Source organism: Felis catus, chromosome A3 (assembly GCF_018350175.1).
Source record: "Felis catus isolate Fca126 chromosome A3, F.catus_Fca126_mat1.0, whole genome shotgun sequence".
Lineage (NCBI taxonomy): Eukaryota > Metazoa > Chordata > Mammalia > Carnivora > Felidae > Felis > Felis catus.
This window is the reverse complement of record NC_058370.1, coordinates 16327911-16348990: the sequence shown is the minus strand read 5'-3', so window position 1 is coordinate 16348990 and position 21080 is coordinate 16327911. Positions and strand designations below refer to the sequence as shown.

The 21080-nt window shown below is 47.7% G+C and overlaps 1 protein-coding gene across 1 annotated transcript; it reads right to left on the bottom strand.

Annotated features, from left to right (window-relative positions):
- Positions 1-7981: 7981 nt before the first annotated feature.
- On the bottom strand, positions 7982-13567 carry FITM2 (fat storage inducing transmembrane protein 2). Its single transcript, XM_003983454.6, has 2 exons — positions 13310-13567; positions 7982-11315 (listed from the first exon to the last, which is right to left on the bottom strand). Exons 1-2 carry the CDS (start codon positions 13480-13482, stop codon positions 10700-10702), a joined length of 789 nt encoding a protein of 262 aa, XP_003983503.1. The 5' UTR covers positions 13483-13567; the 3' UTR covers positions 7982-10699.
- Positions 13568-21080: the final 7513 nt, after the last annotated feature.

The following is a 21080-nucleotide window of genomic DNA, read 5'->3' as shown; positions in this document are numbered from 1 at the left end:
CTTATGTCTCCATCTAGATATAGTGGACAACCACAGTTACTGCTTGAAGTCCTGTTCACAGTGAGGATTCTCCTTCTCCAATGTCTTTGAGGGCATTCCCTGTGGTGCTGCGACCACCCACTTCCAGCTGGTACCAGGATTGAGATTTTCTTCCTCCATCATTTGATCAGAGTGAGTTCGTCACAAGGCCTTAGGTGCTGGATGAGGAAGAGGTGGTGATGTGGCAGGAATAGTTGACATCCTCTGAGCTGTTTCACTTCCAATTGATAGAATGCTGCTCTATGTACCCAGCCTTATGACTTGATCAATCAGATGGCATCCAGTTCACAACAGACAGCTCAGGTTGCTTAGTCATTTGGTGTCTCATGGTCAGGTGTTCAGTCTCTTCCAGGGCCCAGTAGCAGGCCAGAAACGAATTTTCAAAAGGACAGTTGTTATATGCAGAAGAGGAGAGGACTTTGTTCCAAGAGCGTGGGGGTATGTGCTGAGAGTTTCTTATTAGGGCTGGCTGGAGGCTCCACCCACCATGTCTAAACCACAGACAATTTCAACACCATTGGATCTGCTGGGTCATTCCGAGCATCTGAACTGCAGCCTGCATCTACTTTGGGATCCACCCAAAACCAGAAGTCTTATGGGTTACCCTGTAAATGGTTTGGAGCAACACACACAAAGGGGGGTACATTGCCTCTCAAATCCAAACAGGGCCACCGATTACAGTGCTTGCATCTTAGTGGCAGGCATGGCAACTTCTTCACTGGGAAGGCATAGCCTGACATTTCCTAACCCCCGGGTCCCTAGAAATTTTAACAAGGCTACAGGTTCCTGAATGTTCCTGAGGTTTATATACCACCCTCTGGCATGTGTGGGTCTTTCTAAAGCATCTGGTGCACTTGCCATTTCCTTTTCACTGGGAACAACATGATGTCATCAACGTGGTGGGTCAGTGTCTTATTATGGGGACATCAGGGTAATCAAGGTCTCTATACATGAGATTACAACAGAGAACAAAACAGCTGACCTAGCCCCACAGCAAGAAGCTACTGCTCTGCCCAATAACAGCAAATGGCTTTTGGTGGTCCTCACCAAATGGTAGAGAGAACAACAGTTTCCAGACCAGATGTTGCATTAAAAGTGCTAGACACTGTGTTGATTTTCTTTAGTAAAGAAGCCACATCTGAAAAAACGGCAGTTTGAGTCACCACCTGAAGGAGCTCATGATGAAACATGACCCTTCTCCAGACCCACCCATTTTCCAGTGTTGTAACTAGTCTAGTGTGTGGGGGCGTGGGGAGTTCCAGGAACTTTCCCTGGTCTACCCGAATAGCCCTTCTACCTCGTTGGAGAGGTAGAAATGTTGGGATGGCCTTAACACATGACTTTGCCTCGGGTGATGAGTGGAGGCTTAGCCTGGGATGGGGGAAGGCAGTGACTGACCAGCAGGAAGAGGTGGAGGTCTGTCTGGTCCTGCTGAGACTGTAAGGTGACTGCCCACAGCAAAGACTGAGAAGCAGTCAATCTCAGTTCGGAGACAGGGTCTTCAGCTGTTAGAAGAGCTGGCAGAGAGGCTGATGCCCAACTGAGCTGTGTCTCCACCAAATACCTAACACATTAGGGCATCTCCCAGGGCATCTGCCTGGAGAGCAAGGAAGCCAGGCCTGGAGAAGTGGGAATAAAGGAGATGGAGTACAGCAGGCAGGGAAGGCAGAATTGTTACAATGACCAAGTGAGTTTTTTGTTGTTGTTTTGTTTCGTTTGTTTTTTTATTACAAAAAAATTTTTAATGTTTATTATTTATTTTTTTCTTGAGAGAGAGAGAGAGAGAGAGAGAGAGAGAGAGAGAGAGAGAGACAGCATGTGAGCGGGGGAGGGGCAGAGAGAGAGGGAGACACAGAATTCAAAGCAGGCTCCAGGCTCTGAGCTGTCAGCACACAGCCCGATGCGGGGCTTGAATTCATGAACTATGAGATCATGACCTGAGCCGAAGTCGGACGCTTAACCACCTGAGCCACCCAGGTGCCCCCCAAGCAATTTTTAACAAGAGGGAAAAAAAAAAAAAAAACATCAAGACTTAGGAGAGTGGAAATTCAGTTTTGTCCCATTAATGAGGGGAGTGGTATAAACTGGCCTGGAGTCTGTCTCCTGTCTTTGTTCAGGGACCCAGACTCCTTCCATGCTGTTTCCCCACCTTCCTCCTGTGCATTGTCCTCATTCACAGGGCACACGAGGCCCAGGTTTTATCTGATCAGAAGGGAAAGAGAGGCTGGAAGAGTGTGTGTCCAGTATTTTAAGGCCTACACTTGAAAGAGGGTCACATCACTTCCACTCACACTGCATAGGTAAGAATTTAATCTCACGGCCTTGCCCAGCTGCACAGGAGACTGGAAAATGTCTGCGGTTGCACAGCATTGCTAAGGAAGGAGAGAACAGATCTTGGTGCACAGCTAGCAGACTCTCACACAAGGAATAACTGAATGAGATGAGGCACAGGCAGGTGGTTAGAGAAAATCATAGACTCAAAGTCCAGGCTGGAAGACACCATGAACGTCCGCCCACCTGTTCTGCATATGGGGAAACTGAGGCCCTAGATGGGCTGGTTTCTGGTTTGGTCAGGATCCCACTATGAGTGAGCTAAAGCCAAGAGTCTTTTCCCTGGTCCCATTCTGTCTCTTGGAATGTCATGGAGAGAACCTAGGGTGGAGGACAAGAAGAATCAATATGCAAACATTTGCTCAGAATCCATCAGTTGCTGAGCTTTCTGTGAGGTGCCATGGAGGGAAGCAGAGAGGAGGAGGATGTGGGGCTATCAGAGTTCAGTCACCACCATCACCCAGACCGTGGTAATGGCATCCCCAAAGTTTACACTGTTGCAAAATGTCTCTCCATCATTCACACATCTGTAGCGGGGAGGACAATAAGGCCATATTTTCTTCAGCTCACAGCTTTTACTCCCAAAGCCACAGAATACTTGTCCAGGTCACTTCAACATATCTCCAAAGACCTGTTTCATCTTTCCCTCGCAATCTAAGACCACACTGCCTAGAGGCCTCAGTTTTCTCATTTCTAAAATGGAGTTGATAATAATAATAGCTGCCATCCATTGAATACTAACTATGCCCTAGGAAATTCACATACATTATTTCTGACTCTGCAAAACATAGACTTTTATGTTTCACTGATGAAGAAACAGAGGCTTAGAGAGTTAAGCACCCAAGGCACAAGGGGTAGACTGGGTTGCTGGATTTCCTAACAGGATTATATATCCACAGCCTTTGCCATATAATTTTGTAGCATGTCCCACTGTGGGTGGAGTTTTCTTTATTTCCTTTCCTGCAGATGCCAGGCTTGCCCATATGACCACCTTGAGCCAGTGGAATGTTAATGGAAGGATGTGACACAAGCAGCGGCTTACATGTACTGTTCAATTTGTCTTAGGCTTTCGTGCCCCGGGGATCATCACAAGAAGAACATGCCCCACGTAGTTGCTGCCCTTTTAGTATGGACCCCAGAATGAAAGTAGAACAGACCTGAGCCCAGCTGTGGCCTGGAGCAGAGCTCACTAGTTAAGACCCGCCCACATCAGTGAGTTGCAGTTACCTGTGAGCATCTGTGGTCATAAGCCATCACGCTGGGGGAGGTTTGTTACAAAGCATTATTACAGCAATAGTTGACTAATACAGTGGCAGAGCTGGGATATGAAACCAACTGTGTTAGAAGCCAAAGACCTTCCTGTTTTCTCTATGGCCTAGGTTGAGATAATACAATCAAAATGTCAGGCACCAGATTTAAAACATTAGAACAAATGCTAGTTGTTACTAATTTAATTCAATGTTGCATTTTTAAAATTATATTGATGACATCAGCTCATTTTAGGGTTCCTGGGGCCATGCAGGGGTTACAGGGCCCAGGCTTCTGAGAAAGACAAAGCTCTAGCTTTAGCTCTAGCTCTAGCTTTAGCTCTAGCTTCACTAGACAAAGGTGAATCTCTTCAGTAATAAGCAGCCCTCGTGGGTGCCTGACATTTTAAAACTTATATTTTCCCATCCATGATATTCATTAAGCCACCCAAAGACTAGTGAGGTAGAAAAAAAGTCCTATCCCCATTTCACAAGCCCAGAGAGGCTAAGTGACTTGCCTAAGGTCACACAGCCGTGGACAGGCAGGAGTGGACAGGCAGGATTTGAATGCAGTCTTTTTCTCTAATCCAAAGCTTCTACTAACTCCAGATGAGAGTCACCATTCACCCCTGCATTAGTCCCCAGGAGCAGGGGAGTATCTGGCAGACACAGAGCAGACACAGAATCCTCAGGCAATTGGAGCAGAAGTCAAAAAGGGATGGAAGGGTAGGGGTGGGGTGGGGCAGTGGGTGGTAGCAGCTTGTTTGTGCAGGACCTGAACAACACTGCTCCAGAAATTAAGATGCTTATGAGGGGTGGCTCCCAGGCTTCTCCACCTGCTTATCTCCTAAGCACTCAGACACCTCAGCCACGCCCTGGCAGAGAAGACGAGGGAAGGCAGGCTCCATGATAAGGCACCCAGCCCAGTTCCCCAAAATAAGCAGCCTGGAAAGCCGGGTCAGCCAGCCTTTAGCTTGCCTGTGAGTGGACAGCACCTCAAACAGGGAGACCTACTTTTCCTTGCCCCCAAATCCCCGCGATAAACAGATGGCCTTTCCTTTCGGCTCTCCTGGATAACACCTCTCTTGCTTTCCCTCATCCCTCCGTGAGCCCTGAAAGCAGACCGCAGACTCTCAGAGGCCCCATTCCCACACTAGGTCACTGGGACATGGCCTTCTACATTCATTACCTGTCCATTTTAATTACTTCTGAGTTGATCAAAATTAAAGTGCTGACATGTATGGGGTTCCTTTCTTGTGATTTTAAAGTAAGTTATGGTAATGATGGCACGTTAGACTTACTGTGCCCTTGAAGACATGTGTATGCTACTTCCAATACACTAGGTCCTGTTCTAATCCACTTAAGATACACTTTACAGGTATCTATTCATTTAATCCTCATGACAACCCTATGAGCTAGGTACTTATATCATCCCCATTGTACAGATGAGGAAACCGAGGCCAGAAGATTAAGGAACTCGCTCAAGGTCACAAAGCCAGAGTGTGTGTGGCAGAGCCAGGGTTTGAACCCAGGCAGTCTGGCTGGAGTCCACGTTAATCTCCTCCCTCTTTTGCTTTTCTAAGCGCTTTATACAAACCATTTCTGCCCGGGCTGTGACAAGGTCAGAGTAGGCTGGGGGCACACCGTGCTTTAGAATCTCAGCACAGCTTGGGAGTTGCTCAATTCACTGCCTGCACCCAGCTGGACGAATCCCCCCAAAGGCACCGTGTCTCTTTGAATTAACACTGGACCTCGCACAGTGCCTGGTTCCCTCAGTGTGCCTTGAACACTGAAGCCCCGAATGTTGGGTGAGGGAAGCCACCATCATCCCGACCTTACACTCCCAGGAGGAGAGGCTCGGAGAGAATGACTGGAGAGAGGACACACAGCCATAAGTTCCAGGCAGTGCAAATCCGAGTCTGCCTGCCTCCAGATTCCATGCTGATACATCACTGATTCTTTGTAGTGACTGCACTATTATTTTTGATATAGTTACCGTAATTTGGTTACACAACAGATCCTGACAACTTCTCGCTGTTACAAGTTGCCTCAATGAGGTCTTTATACTCGTTTGCCCGCTTCTACACCCCTTTCCACAGCCCACGGCCCGAGACAGAGGTTGCTGGGTCCGCACATTTTAAGTTTGGACACTACTAGGTTACCTTCTAAACACGTGGTACCAATCTACTACCTCCCCTCTCCCCAGGGAAGGAGGGCACCTATTTTCTGTGCTGTGTGTTCAACTTTCAAAACTCAGCGACTGTATTAGGGGCTTTGGGGACAATTTCTGAAGGTGACTACACTGCACAGGGTTTCTCTGAACAGAACCTACCCCTTCCCTGGTCAAAAGTGATCTGTCAAAAATGGCTGGAGTTCAGAGACTTCTTTTGGTAAGGCCTCTGGAGTTCATCCCTCTGGGAATGAGGCTCAGCTCCCCATGTCCAGTAAGTCCGGATGAATGCATACAAATCAGGTCTGAACTACATTAGGCTATGGATGCACAGAAAAGCGGGGGGTGACAAAGAGCACCCAGAGGTGGGCTTCTCCATCACTCACTAGAAAACCAACTGCCACCTCAGCTCTGAGTAGGAGTTTCTTTTCACGTTGTTTCCTAAAATAGGATCGTAACCAGCTTGGGAAGCAGAACAGAGAAAGGGAATAGAGCAGACGCGTTGGTGAGATTACTCAGTCCACCCCCCTCTTTTATCAGGTAAGGAATTGACGGCCAGGGATGGTGACGAATCAGCAGTGGCAGAATCCAGCACAAAGCCAGGTATCCTCACCTCCAGCTGCGGGCTCTCCATGTTATAGCAGGGCACATCCATCACCCCTGCAGTCCTTCATGCCTTTCTTCATGCTCCGTTGCTCTGGAAAATGGGGGGAATGTTATGTTCCTTGAGAAGGGATGTCTGGATAAAAGTCACTGTAGCATATCTTTGTGCCTTTGTGCGTCCTGTTCTCACTTGCTTGGATTCTCTTCTCTAACTGCCTGAACTCCTCCCCAACTTCAAGACCCTAAAGAGTGGTTATGTTCTGTGAAAATATTTTCCAATTTCCCAGGGCATCTGATTGTCCCCTGCTCTATGCTCCCAGGCCCTGACTTTGCCCCAGCACTCAGAACATTTCAGGGGCACCGGAGTGGCTTAGCCTGTTAAGCGTCCGACTTTGGCTCAGGTCATGGTCTCGCGGTTCGTGAGTTCAAGCCCCACAACTGGCCACTGGGCTCCGTGCTGACAGATCACAGCCTGGAGCCTGCTTCAGATTCTGTGTCTCCCTCTCTCTCTGCTCCTCCCCTGCTCTCTCTCTCTCTCTCTCTCTGTCAAAAATAAATAAACATTAAAAAAAAAACAAAACACTTGATGGTAGTTGATTCCTTTTGTGTCTCATCCACAAGACTGAAAATTCCTCTAATGCACAGATGTATCAAGTTCTCTGCAACCCAAGCACCTGCCTGAAGCTCTGAGCGGACAGACTTTGGACCACAAACTCCAGCGGGGAGGGAGTTTATGCTGACCATCAGCTCCTGGCTCATAGTACGAACTCAGGAAGCTTGATGCTGCTGACGAAATCTGCAGAGGGAAGTACAGCAGTCTAAGGAGCTTTTTTTTTTTTTTTTTTAATTTTTTTTTTCAACGTTTATTTATTTTTGGGACAGAGAGAGACAGAGCATGAACGGGGGAGGGGAAGAGAGAGAGGGAGACACAGAATCGGAAACAGGCTCCAGGCTCTGAGCCATCAGCCCAGAGCCCGACGCGGGGCTCGAACTCACGGACCGCGAGATCGTGACCTGGCTGAAGTCGGACGCTTAACCGACTGTGCCACCCAGGCGCCCCAGGAGCTTTTAATCCTACAGCCGTAGAGCTTTCTGGAGCTTTCAACAGACACTACCTGGAGGTGCCAACCAGGTGAGGCTGACAAACGAGTAGGCAGGCACTAAGAGGTCTAGGCCTCCAGGGCACAGGGCACTCTCACAGCAGACCTCATTGGAGTGGACTTTGTACCCGCTCGTCAGTGTTACTCCCATGAGGCTCAACTCCTCTCCTTCTGCCCAGAAAACTCCCAAATCTGGTTGATTCAGACCTCAGGACTCTCAGACATAGCTATGACACAAAGGGAAGGAGTAAATCAAGCTAAGAAATGTATGACTGAAAAACAAAACCAAAAAAAGAAATAATATGACTGAACATATACTTGGTTATAGAATTGAGGAGGAAAAAAAAAAAAGAGTAACCATAGTCATGAAACACCCTGTATCTAACGAGTAGCTCAAGTAAGAACTATACCATTTTCATAAAGTAGGCTGCGCTTTCCTGGTTCTGGACTTTCTTAAGGGCTTTAGAAAGGAACACATGAAACACGGAACGTGGGATTTCATTATCTCCAGTTTACTTAATTTGCTTGTTTACACACACGATCTGTGTGTATGTAACAGTGGCAGGAGCCAAACTCTAAATACAATCTGGTACTCAGACTACGACAGATGCACATGGAAAATGAGGTGTCAGTGAATGAACCTCAGTGTGGAGACGCCAAACAAGCATGGTGGTATTCTGGGATCACAGATGCCCTTCAAAGCCTCTTGCTCAGCACCTGGGGACAACAGACACTTTTCAAAAGATGATACAAGACTATTTCAACAGGAGACCCAGACCCCAAATGGTACTCAAAAGTAGATGTTAGTTTCCCTGCCTCCTCTAAGGAGCCAAGAAGTTCTAAAGGCTTTAGGTGAGGAAAAAGGAGATGAGGGATTTTGGTCCGCTAAGCGCATGTGCTGGGTGTTTTACATACATCATTTCCCGTAATCCTAACGTATCATCTCCATTGTCCAGGTGTGGACACAAAGCTTGCCTGTGGTCAGACACCTCTCAGTGGTGGTGCCAATATTGGAACCCACATCTCGCATTTTCCTAAGCCCAAACTTTCACCAAACCACGCTGCCTCACAGAGGGGTAGGGAGCACGTTCCCAAGGAAAAGGCGAGGGTGCTAAGACTGAACAGGAAGTGACAGAAGACTGCTCAGTACACAAGGGTCGGTAACTGACACTTTCCACAGAGTTAATTTTAATGCTGAGCCTGAATCAGATCTGCCAGGGGGAAATGTCTGGGTATTTAAGTGTGACAAATAGACACACAGAGTCACCTTGTGTCTGTTGCCTTTTGGTGCTGAACATGAAACTCAGGAGAGACTTCAACCCCTTCAACAAGCCCCCCCCCCCCCCCGCCTACTCTACCTCCCCGTTTACAGACGAAAACTCCAAAGGGCAAAAAAAAATCTCATGGGGCCCGTCATATCTTGCCAACGCTCCCAACGTCCCAAAGCACCATGGGTGACACTTCCAAAATCTCAGAGCCAGCATTTCTGCCACCTTTCGGTACAACGTATATACCTCACATTTTGATCGACACAAATTAACATGCAGCCTGGTGGGATACCAAATATATATTTTAAATACATCTTTATAAGAAATACAATTTACCCTGAAGGTTTTTCAGGCCTCAAGCTCCTAACATGTAAGCTTGAGTTAAGGCAGTTAAGTGTAGTGCTTGTCAGGCTTAGCTTTGAGGGAGAGGAGCATCAAGGAAGCTTCCAGGATGATTATCCAAAATGCGAAGGGCTGGGTACAAAAGGCCTAAGGAGACAGTAAATAGACAGCCTGCAACCTGTGGAGATGACAGGTGGCGGGGGAGTATCTTATCACAGAGCTGTAAACGTACCTTTGCGGGTGAAGGTGACAGGCCACAGAAGGACAGGCTGGACACTGAGAAGTGCGCAAAGGGGAAAGGAAAGACCGATTTCAAGGCCAGCTGAGCAGGCCCAGTTTGGGTCTGGTGGAGGGTAGGGCCAAAGTCGTGCCGACATTTAACAGGGACATTTTTGCAAACAGTAGGCTTCCTGCCATCAGAGACGATGGAAGACGTTTTCCTTCACCTCCAATTTATCATCATCTTGTCCAAAATGTAAAAATTCCTTGGGCCACAGCAGACTGGTCATTGTACTTATCAGCCGAGTCTGAAGGACACCGTTCAGCTTACACCACTGACGCGTGGTCAGGAAAGTTTCAGTGCAAGTATGCATTTTGCAAAGTTACTCTGACTCAGCTTAAATTTCATCAAGTTAGTATTAAAATGTCTGCTTTCAGGTTTTATTCTTAATAGAGAAAACAGCCCCATGAAGCGAGGGGGAGTTTAATACCATAATCCAGGAGTCTAGTTTATAAAAAGTAAATTAGTGTTCTAAGAAAACCCTCAAAGCTATCCACACACGTGCCAAAGTGCAGCATCGAGGTTGTGGGTTATCGTCAGGAGTTTTGTCAACACAGAACAAACGCCATAGTTGTTATTGAAAACAATAAAGCGTTTGCTCAAAATAGTAGGAAAAAAAGGTAACCTTATTGCTCCAAAAGCCAGTAAAACTGGGCAACACAGACAGAAAACTGGCAATGTTCGTTACACAAAAATCATCCAATACTCAGCCACAGAGGCACTCCAGTTGAACTGTTTTGGTAGGTAATCACAAGCCAGTTGTGATATAGAACATTCTGAGGATAAACAAATACCACCACCAGAGCGTATCTTCGGGCAGGTGGTTGTTTTATAAAGAACCCTGCTGGAAATAAATGCTTACGCAAAGCTGACCAGAGGGCAATATTATTAAATAACAGCGTTAAGTCAGCCATTAAAATACAAGATGACTAGAATCAGGGAGAGAATGACAGTGGCAGAGAAGGGTGCTGAGGCCCTGGCCTCCCCTCCAGCCACACAGTGGAGGCCTTCCTGATTCTGTCGTCTCTCTGAGCCTTAGCTCTGCCCTCTAGGGACAAAAGGGACATTCCAGATTAAGGTCAAGTCTTGCCAGGGACAAAAAGTGCCCGACTGGGAAGGGTGGTGTTTGTGACACAAGATGACATGGCCAAGAAGTGTGGGGATTCAAGTCCCTCCCCAGACTCCACCACCACTCACCAAAACCGCCTGGTGAGCTCCCTGGCTGAAGGAGGACTGATGCTTTAGTCAAGTAGCCAAGAAAAATCATGAAAGATACATTAGCCATTGCCCTGCCATCTATCACCCCTTTTGTTTCTCTTTTATTCCTTGTAACTGTCTTGCTTCAAATTCAAACTAGAGCTCTGGGGAGGAAGTCCTGGGGAAAAGGGTTTCAGATACCAAAACCCATAGGTCCCGTACCAGCCCAGCAAACCGAACAGGGTGCCAAACAGTTTCTGGGACAAGTCGTGGAAGTAAACGGCCGTGCACAGAAACATCCACACCCAGATGAAGGTGAGGAAGCCCAGGGCCACCACCAGGGTGGTGATGGCGGTGTGGAGGCAGTGGCTTCGGTCCGTCTTCACCTCATGCAGCACAGCCATCTCCTCCACAATCATGAGGGCGCAGAAGGTCAGCAGGAAGGAGTGGCCCGAGATGTCAAAGCCGTGCCAAAAGCCTCCTTCCCCGTGGCACTGCTTCTTACTCAGGTGTTCCTTTCTGACCCCCTCCAGGGCCGGCGACTGGTAGCAGCTGCCCGTGTAGTGTTCGATGTTGGAGAAGAGAGCTGTGCAGACATACCAGATGGCCGTGCCCACAAGCAGGGTGCTCAGCCGCCGCAGGACCAGGCCGGCCTTGCCTGTCAGGTGGTAGTTGGTGAGGGCAATGAAAGGCAGGAGGAGACAGAAGGTCCAGGCCCAGGCCAGTTTGACAAAATACCTGGCAGAGGAGGAAAGTGGAAGTGAAGAGAGGGGACACGGTGGAGAGGAAACAATGTCATGACTCAGGTCTCCAGACTCTCAAGGGAGGGGAAATAAGAAAAGTTGATAACAGCTACTGATAGCTACTTCACTTACTAAGTTCTTTAAATGTAATCTTTAAGCAACTCTAGGAGCTGGCTACCGTTACTATCCCCATTTTACAGATCAGAAAACTGAGGTACACAAGTATTGTGCCCAAAGCTGAGGTCATAAGTGGCGCAGCTGGGATTCAAATCCAGGGCCTGGGATCTTAGTCTGTGATCCAGGCTCTGGGAAAGTGAGCACAAAGAACACTCCCACTTACCCTGGTAAGAAAGTCTCACTTGCCCCGTTTTATAAAGAATGTGAGGCTCAGAAAAGTTCAATAACCTGCCCAGGGTCACAATCAAACCTCCAGCAAACCCAGAGTAAACCAAGGTCTGGCCAGCCCAAAGCCCATGTCTTTTCTCCCCCACACTGTGGCTCTTTCCTACATGGCGGAAATGATCTCAGAACAGAACCTGAGTTCAAGTCAGAAGATCAGGTTCAAATCCCGACTCCGACTCAACTTGTTACTACACTTCTCCAGGCCTCAGTTTCCCCAGCTGTAAAGATAGAGCTGAGGAGGCCAAGTGAGTTTTGAAATCCCTCCCAGAGCCAATGGTTCACTGGTTCCCTCCAATTAGCAGAGGCTTGGAACCAAACATCAGAACCTATGGTTACCCACACACAACAGGGACTCGTCTGGCAGGCTGCTTGGCTCCCAGCTCACCCAGGCCAGATAAGGTGGCAGCTGCCTGCCTGTCCCCCCCTTGCTCATCAAAGGTGGCTGACCTGGGGACCGGCCACAGGAAACACACACGCAAGAGACTTGGGGCTAACAACCACACTCATCATCCATCTATTCTTAGCCCAGCCTCCATGGAGGCGTGAGGAAGGAAGGGGGGCCAAGGACAGGATGACTTTCTCCCGGGTTCCAAAGGCTTCTCACACACCACCCAAGAGCCTGACACTCACTTCTTCCCTGGGACTGATATGCAAGGATCTTGCCAGAGCCAAGATCTGTCAGGCATTTGACAAAACTGCTGCGGAGAGAAACCGGGGTTTTACGCAGGTAACGAAAGTTAGGTTGACTTTCGGGAGATGCTGCTGACACTGGAATTCTAAGGGAGAATCGAAGTTCACTTCAAGGGCCAAGTCTTATCTTCCAGAGTTTCCCTTTAAGAGCGCAACAGTGTTTTTGTGCAATAAACTTAAAATCCAGTCGTTAAACAAACAAACAAAAAGGCGTGAGTGGGTGGAGTTAAGGAGATGTCTCGAAGAGCCCCACTGGGCTTACTTTCCTGGGCCACTGCCATGAACTCTGAGTGGCTGAGAAGGTCCCAGGAGATCCAGGGGAAAGGTCAGAGGCTGGAGGGTTCCACTCCTCGGGGACTGTCTTGGAGCGGGAGTTGGGTCAGAGGCCGGGGCAAGGCTCGCAAAGGTTGCAGGGTCAGCAGGGGAAGGCAGGTCTTTCACAGGTGGTGACGGGATTCTGTCACAAGCTGGGACGGGGGGGACTTAGCGTGGGGTCTGATACAGGCAGGCAGGAGAGAGGTGGCATCTCCCAAGCAGGTCCAGGGCTGACTCCGGACTCCACGGGGAGGTGGGGGCGCAGCGACAGAGGCCAATTCAACGCCCCATCCCACCCCACACCCCGACAGGCGCACACAGACACGCACACAGCCCTGCAAGTCACTCCCTGCCCAGTCAACTCCGGCTGGCTCGTCTGGGCGTGCAAACGCCAACTGCTAGTGACACTAGCTATTCGGGGGATCCCTCGGTCGCGACACGCGTGCAGATGCACCTGTCACGACGGGGAAGGCCTCCCCTTCCGCTGACTCGTCCATCAGGGCAGCTAAGCCCCGGCTCTCTGGACGAGGCGACGGCGGGTCGGCTATGGCGGGGACAGGGGAGGACCCGGGACGCACTCACACGTTGAGGACGTTGCGCTTGTTGCTGAGGTAGCTCTCGGGCAGCGGGGAGAGCTCCTTGAGGAGGGAGCCCGCCAGCATGGAGGCCGCCAGCGCCCAGGGCAGGTAGCGCCGCACCGCCGCTCGCACCAGCGTCCCCCGGAGGAACCTCGCGCAGCACTCCAGATGCTCCATGCCCGACCTCGTCGGCCACCGTCCGCCTCCCGGTGTCCTCCCGGCTACCGTCTTGCCCTTCGCTCGGGAAGGCGCCGTGCCTCCTCTTGGGCGCATGCGCGCCTCCCGTGAGCCCCACCCCTCGCGGGGCGCTCGCGCTCCCCCTCCTGGCCACTGGCGGCCTCTGCAGGGCGTCCGCTGCGGAACGCCGCGGTCCTTCTCTCACTTCTCCCAGTCCCGCCGCCACGTGGCAGCCTCGGAGTCTTCTCTGGGTCTGGGAAAAAGCGCTCCGGGAGTATTTGCTGGATACCGGAAAGAGTTAAGCGCAGTGTTGTAGGGATTGGAGCAGTGGTCACAGCATCATTTAGTCTCTTTTGGAAGCTTGGAGACACCTTGTCCATCTGCGCCTTAGTTTTCTCATCCGTAAATAGGCAGCCAAGAGGAGCTCAACCCTTCCCAAGAGTTAGTTTATGACCCCGAGGTCATTACGGTGATCCAGGTATAGGGACATGAGATTTCATTTCATTAGGAAAGAGGTGCGGAAAATATTTATTCAATTCAAATGTTAAGTTCCTGAATTTCTAGAAACTTTTTAAACAACTAGTGTATTGAGTGAAAATGCTGGACTCTGGGGGTTGAGGTCAGATGAGAGTGTTGGTGACTCAGTTGCTCAGTTTATCACAGAGCTAAATCCTCTCACCCCCATCATGGCTGGGTGCCCAATTCAGTGTTTCTCAAACTTGTGGCTTTTTTTTTTTTTTTTTTTTTTTTTGCCGCCGTATCAGTTTCCTCGGACCGCTGTAACAAATTACTACAAACTGCTTAGTTTAGAGCAACAGAAATTTATTTTCTCACAGTTCTGGAAGCCGGAAGTGCCAAGTTGTTGGCAAGGATGGTTCCTTCCGGAGGCTCTGAGGGAGACTCCTGTCCAGGCCTCTCTCCCAGCTTCCGGTGACTGCCTGCAATCCGGGGCGTTGCTTGCCTTGTAGCTGTGTAACTCCAGTCTCTGCCTCCATCCGCCCTCAGCCTTCTCCCCTCTGTGTGTCTTTCTCCTTCTGTCTCTAACCAGGGTAATAGTCCTTGGATTTCGGGTCCACCGTAAATCCGGGATAATCTCATCTTGAGACCCTTGATTATATCTGCAAGGATCCCATTCCAAATAAGGTCACATTCCCAGGTACCGGGGGTTAAGACACATCTTTTTGAGGATCACCATTTAGGCCATTACGGCTACCTTAGCTGCTTTTGCTATGCCCACATACCACCAATACTAATATTTATTTAAAGATTTTCTTTAAACAACACACATTTCAAACTTAAATACCTCCCGAATAGCTTCCCGAGCAAAAATATCCTTGAGATTATGGATTATGTGTGCCAATTGTATTTATCACAAATAAACATTTATATTGAAATATTCATCATCACTAGCTGTCTAAAATATTCTCATGCCCCAAACTTGGGAAGCACTGACCTGATCTATGCCTATAATGGACTGACATTTAAAAACCCCTCATGCAGAAGGGCGCCTGGGTGGCTCAGTTGGTTAAGCGTCTGATTCTTGATTTCAGCTCAGGTCATAACTCATGGTCTTGAGATTGGACCCCACATCTGGCTCTGTGCTGACAGTGTGGAGCCTGTTCCGGAGTCTCCCTCTCTCCCTGTCTCTGTCTCTCTCTCTCTCAAAAAATAAAAACAAAATTTAAAAAAAACCTCTCATGCAGGGAATTAATAAACTAGTGAGAACAACAGCATTAATTCCTTAGAACCATCTCAAGATGATCTTCATATCTGAAAATCACATTTATCTAATTGGGGTTCTTCTGTAACAAGATATCTCTGGGCCTTCAAAAAGTTACATTCTTAAAATATATATATATATATATATATATATATATATATATATATATATATAATAGTGATCACACCAGCTTGGCTTTTCATGGTTGGGAATGGGAAGTACACAGCTAGAAAGATGCCATTTGTGAAGGCAGCTTGTAAATAGTGTCTGAAACCATCTCTATCTGCTGAAGGTTGCCAGATGCTCAACCATTGTTACTTTCCATGGCAAACTGCATAATGGTCAAGAACAGGGAGGTAATTGGATATTATTAAAGCGGTTCCATCAGTGAAAATCCAGATGCTGATCCCCCATTCCAAGAAAAGGTGAAAGAGCTCTGCGTGAAGAGAAACTCTAGACATCACCCAAATGAACTTTCAAAAATGTACCTCCTGAAACTTTCAGGATTTGTATTTCTGTATAAAGGATATGGGTTTGTTCCATTTAAGACTATGTAGTTTTATCCCTGGAGAATTTTGCAGACTAGGTTAAACCCAGACTTGAAAAATTACACGTCTTTAGAGCAGTTTTCCTTCCTTCCTTCCTTCCTTCCTTCCTTCCTTCCTTCCTTCCTTCCTTTTTTCTTTCTCTCCCTCCCTCTCTTTCCCTCCATTTCTTTCTCCCTCTCCCTCCCTCTCTCTCTTTCTTTCTTTCTTTCTTTCTTTCTTTCTACCTCAACCCATATTAAGAAATATATGTTTATGTTGTGAACTCAGTGGTGTCCTGGAGCCAACTATACAGGCCTGTGACAGCAGATTGTTACATTTTCAGGACTTTGGCAAGATGATTGTTAAACATGGCCATTATTAAAAATTACATTATCTAAACTAACAATGAAACTCAACGTTAATATTCAAAATCCATTGGTTCCTAATTATCTATCCTTACGTATTCTAATTACCTGTGCTTATTATCTATGCTCTTGGGGTTACTTGTATCTGTTGTATCTGTATGGCATGTTACTGCGCAATTTTCCCAGCTGCACGTTCAGTGACATCACACTGGTAGCTCAAAACCATCCGTGGTGGGAGTCTTTTCACCAGTTACTACAAATCAGGGCTTTATTTGGTTTGTTGATTGTGTAGATTAAAATGCAACTCCATTTGTCAAGTATGGTTGAACTGAAACTATAAATTGTCTACAGATACAAGAGTCCAGCAAAAAGCAATGAAAGTGTTCTGTGAGAATCGATCCACTATATGAAATTTACAGTGAAAAATACTTGTATATTTTATTATTTGTAAATTATGTGCTACACATTCTGTATGTTGAGAAAACTTTATGAAAAACCTATGTATATATATAGTTATACATTTTCTTAGAGAGCTAGTTGTTAAACATTTATCAACAAATCGCTGGCTGTAATCCAGTAAACACACAAAAATAGTATGTAACATATGAATGAATATACATGCTAACAGATAAATAGACATAGCTATAAATACAGCTTCATGACAGTTCATGACAGAATTTGCCTCTGCTGGGTGTGAGGCGCTCTCATATTTTCTGTTTAGTCATAAATTCAATTTTTAGAAATGCTGGTCATGCCCCCTGAATTATTTTACAACTCACTAATAGGTGGGGATCTATAGTTTGAAAAACACAGAAGATTTTAAGGCACGGGAGGACAATGCCCCGCCCTTCCCCACCAGAGGGTGATAGAAGGCCACAATTTCCAGAGTTCTTCCCTTCCTGCTGCTTCCATGGTACCACCTAATTGCCGGTTTTCATTCCTTCCTTCTTTATCTAGTCAGCAACTCCTTAAAATCTAGTGGTCTCTGACCTCAAGGAACTTAAAATCCAGTGAAGGTGATCATCATTCACTTACTCAGCCAAGCAACACTTATTAAGTTACTAATGAACCAAGCATTGGGTTAGATGTTAGCACTTCCAGTGTGTTGAATAGGTGAGTTTCCTTGATAACCAAAGATTTATCACCCTTTGAAAACACAATCTGTTCTAGTTGGAAGCAGAATCACTAAGTGTGGAATGGTTGCGTGGAAATCATCAGACGTTACCATTCATTATGCTGTAGCCAGCTTGGACAGGCATATATATACATATAGATATATACATATATATATGTATACATATATACATACACATATATACATATATATACACACATATATATATATATAAGCTCAAGATTAAATAAAAGGAAATATAGGGGGCACCTGGGTGGCTCAGTCAGTTAAGCATCCGACCTTGGCTCAAGTCATGATCTCGCAGTTCGTGGGTTTGAGCCCGGCATTGGGCTCTGTGCTGAGAGCTCAGAGCCTGGGACCTGCTTCGGATTCTGTGTCTCCCTCTCTCCCTCTGCCCCTCCACTGCTCACACTCTGTCTCTCTCTCTCTCAAAAATAAACTTTAAAAATTTTTTTTTAAAAGGAAATATGTTTGTGCTGCCTTTTCATAAAGAATTTTTCTTCTTTATAACATTATACTGTAGTGCCACTGATTTATAAGGAGATTACATTCTGCCCAAGTAGAATAAAAAAAAAAAATCTGATGTTTGTTTTCATTGGAAAAGAGATCTTTATTTTGACAATGATCTTGGTCTATTTTAAAGTATATTGGTCTGAATCGCTTGATTAAATGGCAAAGACTAGAAGGCCTTTATGAATTAGGAGTATCATTAAGGATCCTTTAAAAAAATACCCTTTGGGGCACCTGATTGGCTCAGTTGGTTAAGAGCCTGACTCTTAACCTGGGCTCTGGTTATGAACTCTTGTGGGATTGAGCCCCAAGTCAGGATCTCGAGTAGCGCTGTCATCGCAAAACCTGCTTGGAATTCTCTCTCTCCTTCTCTCTTCCCCTCTCTCTCTTGCAAAATAAATAAATAGACTTTAAAAAATACACTTTGTAATTTACTTATTCATTTGTTAAAATTTCTGTCTCCCCTACTTGAATGTCAATTCCAGAGAGCAGGGAACGTTGCCTTTTTTGTTCACTGATGCACCCCAAGTGTCTAGAACCGTGGCTGGCACCTCCTAAGCACTCTTTTTGTTGTTAAACAAATTAATGAATCCTTATTAATATGCTTCTGTAAAGGAAGTTATTTTAAACTTAAATCGCTTTTTTACAAACTGAGGAGAGATGACAGAGAATAATAGTTATAAAATTATTATTATTTATCTTAAGATCAAAAAGATTATAAATCACCAGGAAAGAGATTTTCTGGTCCATAAAGTCTGAACAAAGCTGCAGCAGAATGACAATGGATTAAGTAGAGGATGCTCGAGGCCACTGAGGAAAAGACCACATAGGGCCAGGGAAGGGTCAGGGAAGAGTTCTTGAAGGAGATGATTTCCATCTAAGTGGACATCTGAAGAAGAACCCCTGATGGGGTTCGACCCCTGTTGTCCAGAAGAACAGTGGGAAGCGATCATTCCAGGAAGAGCGACCAGCAGGTGCCCTTTAGTTGGCTGGTGTGTGGGAAATAATTCACTTTGGGTTGGGGGAGGGGGTAGGCAGCCGGGTAATTCTCCCAGTGGGCAGCTGGCTCTGTGCACAGCTCCTGGCCAGCCAGGACCAATTCCTTCCTTCTGAACTCTCCTCTGCAATGCCTCCCCCATTCCTAACCTCTGGCCACCTCTTTCTGGCCGGAGGGGACAACCAGCCACTCCCTGGAGTGAGGCAGCTGAGCAAAGCCTGTGTCTGCCAGAGGCCAGACTGCTAACTCGGAGGGGATTGTGTCCTCTGGCTGTGCCCCCAACACACACAACCCCCGACTGCTCATCATGTGGGCACAGAGTCAGAAGAGCTTTGCAGGAGGACAGGGATCTGGCTTTGCTCATCTACGGGCCACAGACACAGCAGTGCGAGGAGCTGCCTGGGACCTACCCCACCCCCAGCACCACCACTCCCTCCACTGGCCACAGACTCCTGCAGACCCCAGACCCTCCTGTCTCAGGTGGCCACAGGGCTGAGGTTTGGGGTTCTGAAAGAATGTTGGTAAAACTAGAAAGAAAAGAAAGGAACCAAGTATCCCAGTGTTGTTGAGCAGTTACCTATAGGATGAAGGGAGGGCACTGGGATCACAGAGAGTATGGGCAGTTTTCTAGTTCTTTACCTGGGGGTTGTCAGATGTTCACTTTTAAAAATGGATTAGGGGCCCTTGGATGGCTCGATAGGTTAAGCGCCGACTTCGGCTCAGGTCATGATCTCATGGTTCGTGAGTTCAAGCCCCTCATCGGGCTCTGTGCTGACAGAAGCCTGGAGCCTGTTTCAGATTCTGTGTCTCCCTCTCTCTCTGTCCCTCCCCCACTCATGCTCTGTCTCTCAAGAATAAATAAACATTAAAAAATTAAAAAAAAATAAAAATGGAATAAACTGTATATTTGTATTTTATAAATCTAGTGCCTATGTTATATTTCACAATTTATGAGAAGGTATACATTTCAAAAAGGAACACCAAACTGGGAATAAAATACTTAGGTTCTAAGAAGAACCCGTTTTCTTGAAACTTAACTAAGTGTCTGGCACTAAATGCTTTACTGTATTTGGCTGTTATTACTTCATTCTGCAAAGACTGAGGCACAGAGAGGCCAAGAAACTTAGCCAAGGTCACACAGCCAGCAGGCCATCAGAGCTGGGATTCAGACCAGGGTAAAGTATGCCTCACAGGGTGAAGCGCTTAACCAGTAGCCACCACTGTCCCCTAGGTCTGGGGGTTGTCACTCTGACCTCACTGGCCCGCCAAAGAAAAGACGACTCACAGGGTCACAGCACTCTGCAAAGCTTACCGCTGGCGCAGTTGGGAAGATTTAGCAGCCATGTGGTATGTTGGTTAAGAACACAGCCAGGCAGACACAGGGTCAAGTCTAGACTCAGGATTTATTACCTATGTGTCCTAGGACAAGTCATTTATCTCTGTTTCTTCATCTGAAAAATGACAACGCTGGAGTGCCAGCCTTGTTGCGGGGATAAATAAGTGAAACCTTCTTGTACTAGGTGTGCATACAGTAGGCACACAAGAGATGGTCACCCCTGAAATAAAGACGCTCATCTTTGCTCATAGTAACTTGTCAGACAGGCACAGCAAAGTGTCACTGTCCTCACTGAACAGATGAGAAGTCTGACTCAGTTTTCAGGCCACAGAGTCTCCCCCTGGTCCCTTCCCGCCCCCGCCCTGCGCCCTGCTGAATTCTTAGGGCCCGGATGTGGCCGCGGGGCTTGAGCTCCGCGCCCGGAGCAGGAATGTGGGGCGCCTCGGTGGTGGTGGCCAGGCGGGGGAGTGGGGGGGGGGGGGGAGCTGACACAGAGGCTTTTCCGCTCCAGCTGCAACGGCCGGCGACACAGCAAATTCCGCGACCACACCTGGCCATGCAGCTGTCCAGGCTGGACCCGGAGGAGGATTCCCCAGTCCTCTAGCCGCCGGCCCCCAAGCCGCGGCCTCAGGCAGGGATGGCGCGCCAGGGCGCAGGATCACTGGGCGCCCCCTCCCCCAGCTGGATCGCCCCTGGCCAGACCCTTCTTCCAGTTTCCCCCATCTCTTTTGGAGGGGAAAGTCCTCTCTGACACCCTCACCCAGGCGGTGAGGGGCTCCCTGGTGCCAGCGCTCTCTCTCTCTGCCCCTCCTCTGCTCTGGACTAGGGTGAGGTGCCCCCTTTCCCTAAAGGGCTACGCCCTGGTCTGCTCTCCCTGCCCCCCTCATACTCCCCAACCCCCACCGCAGGACTGGGCACGGGGCAAAGCAGAAAAGGAGGCCCTCAGGTCATCACCCGCCCTGTGGCTGGCATGGCCTCCAAGGTCTCCAACCTGTAAGATGTGCTCCC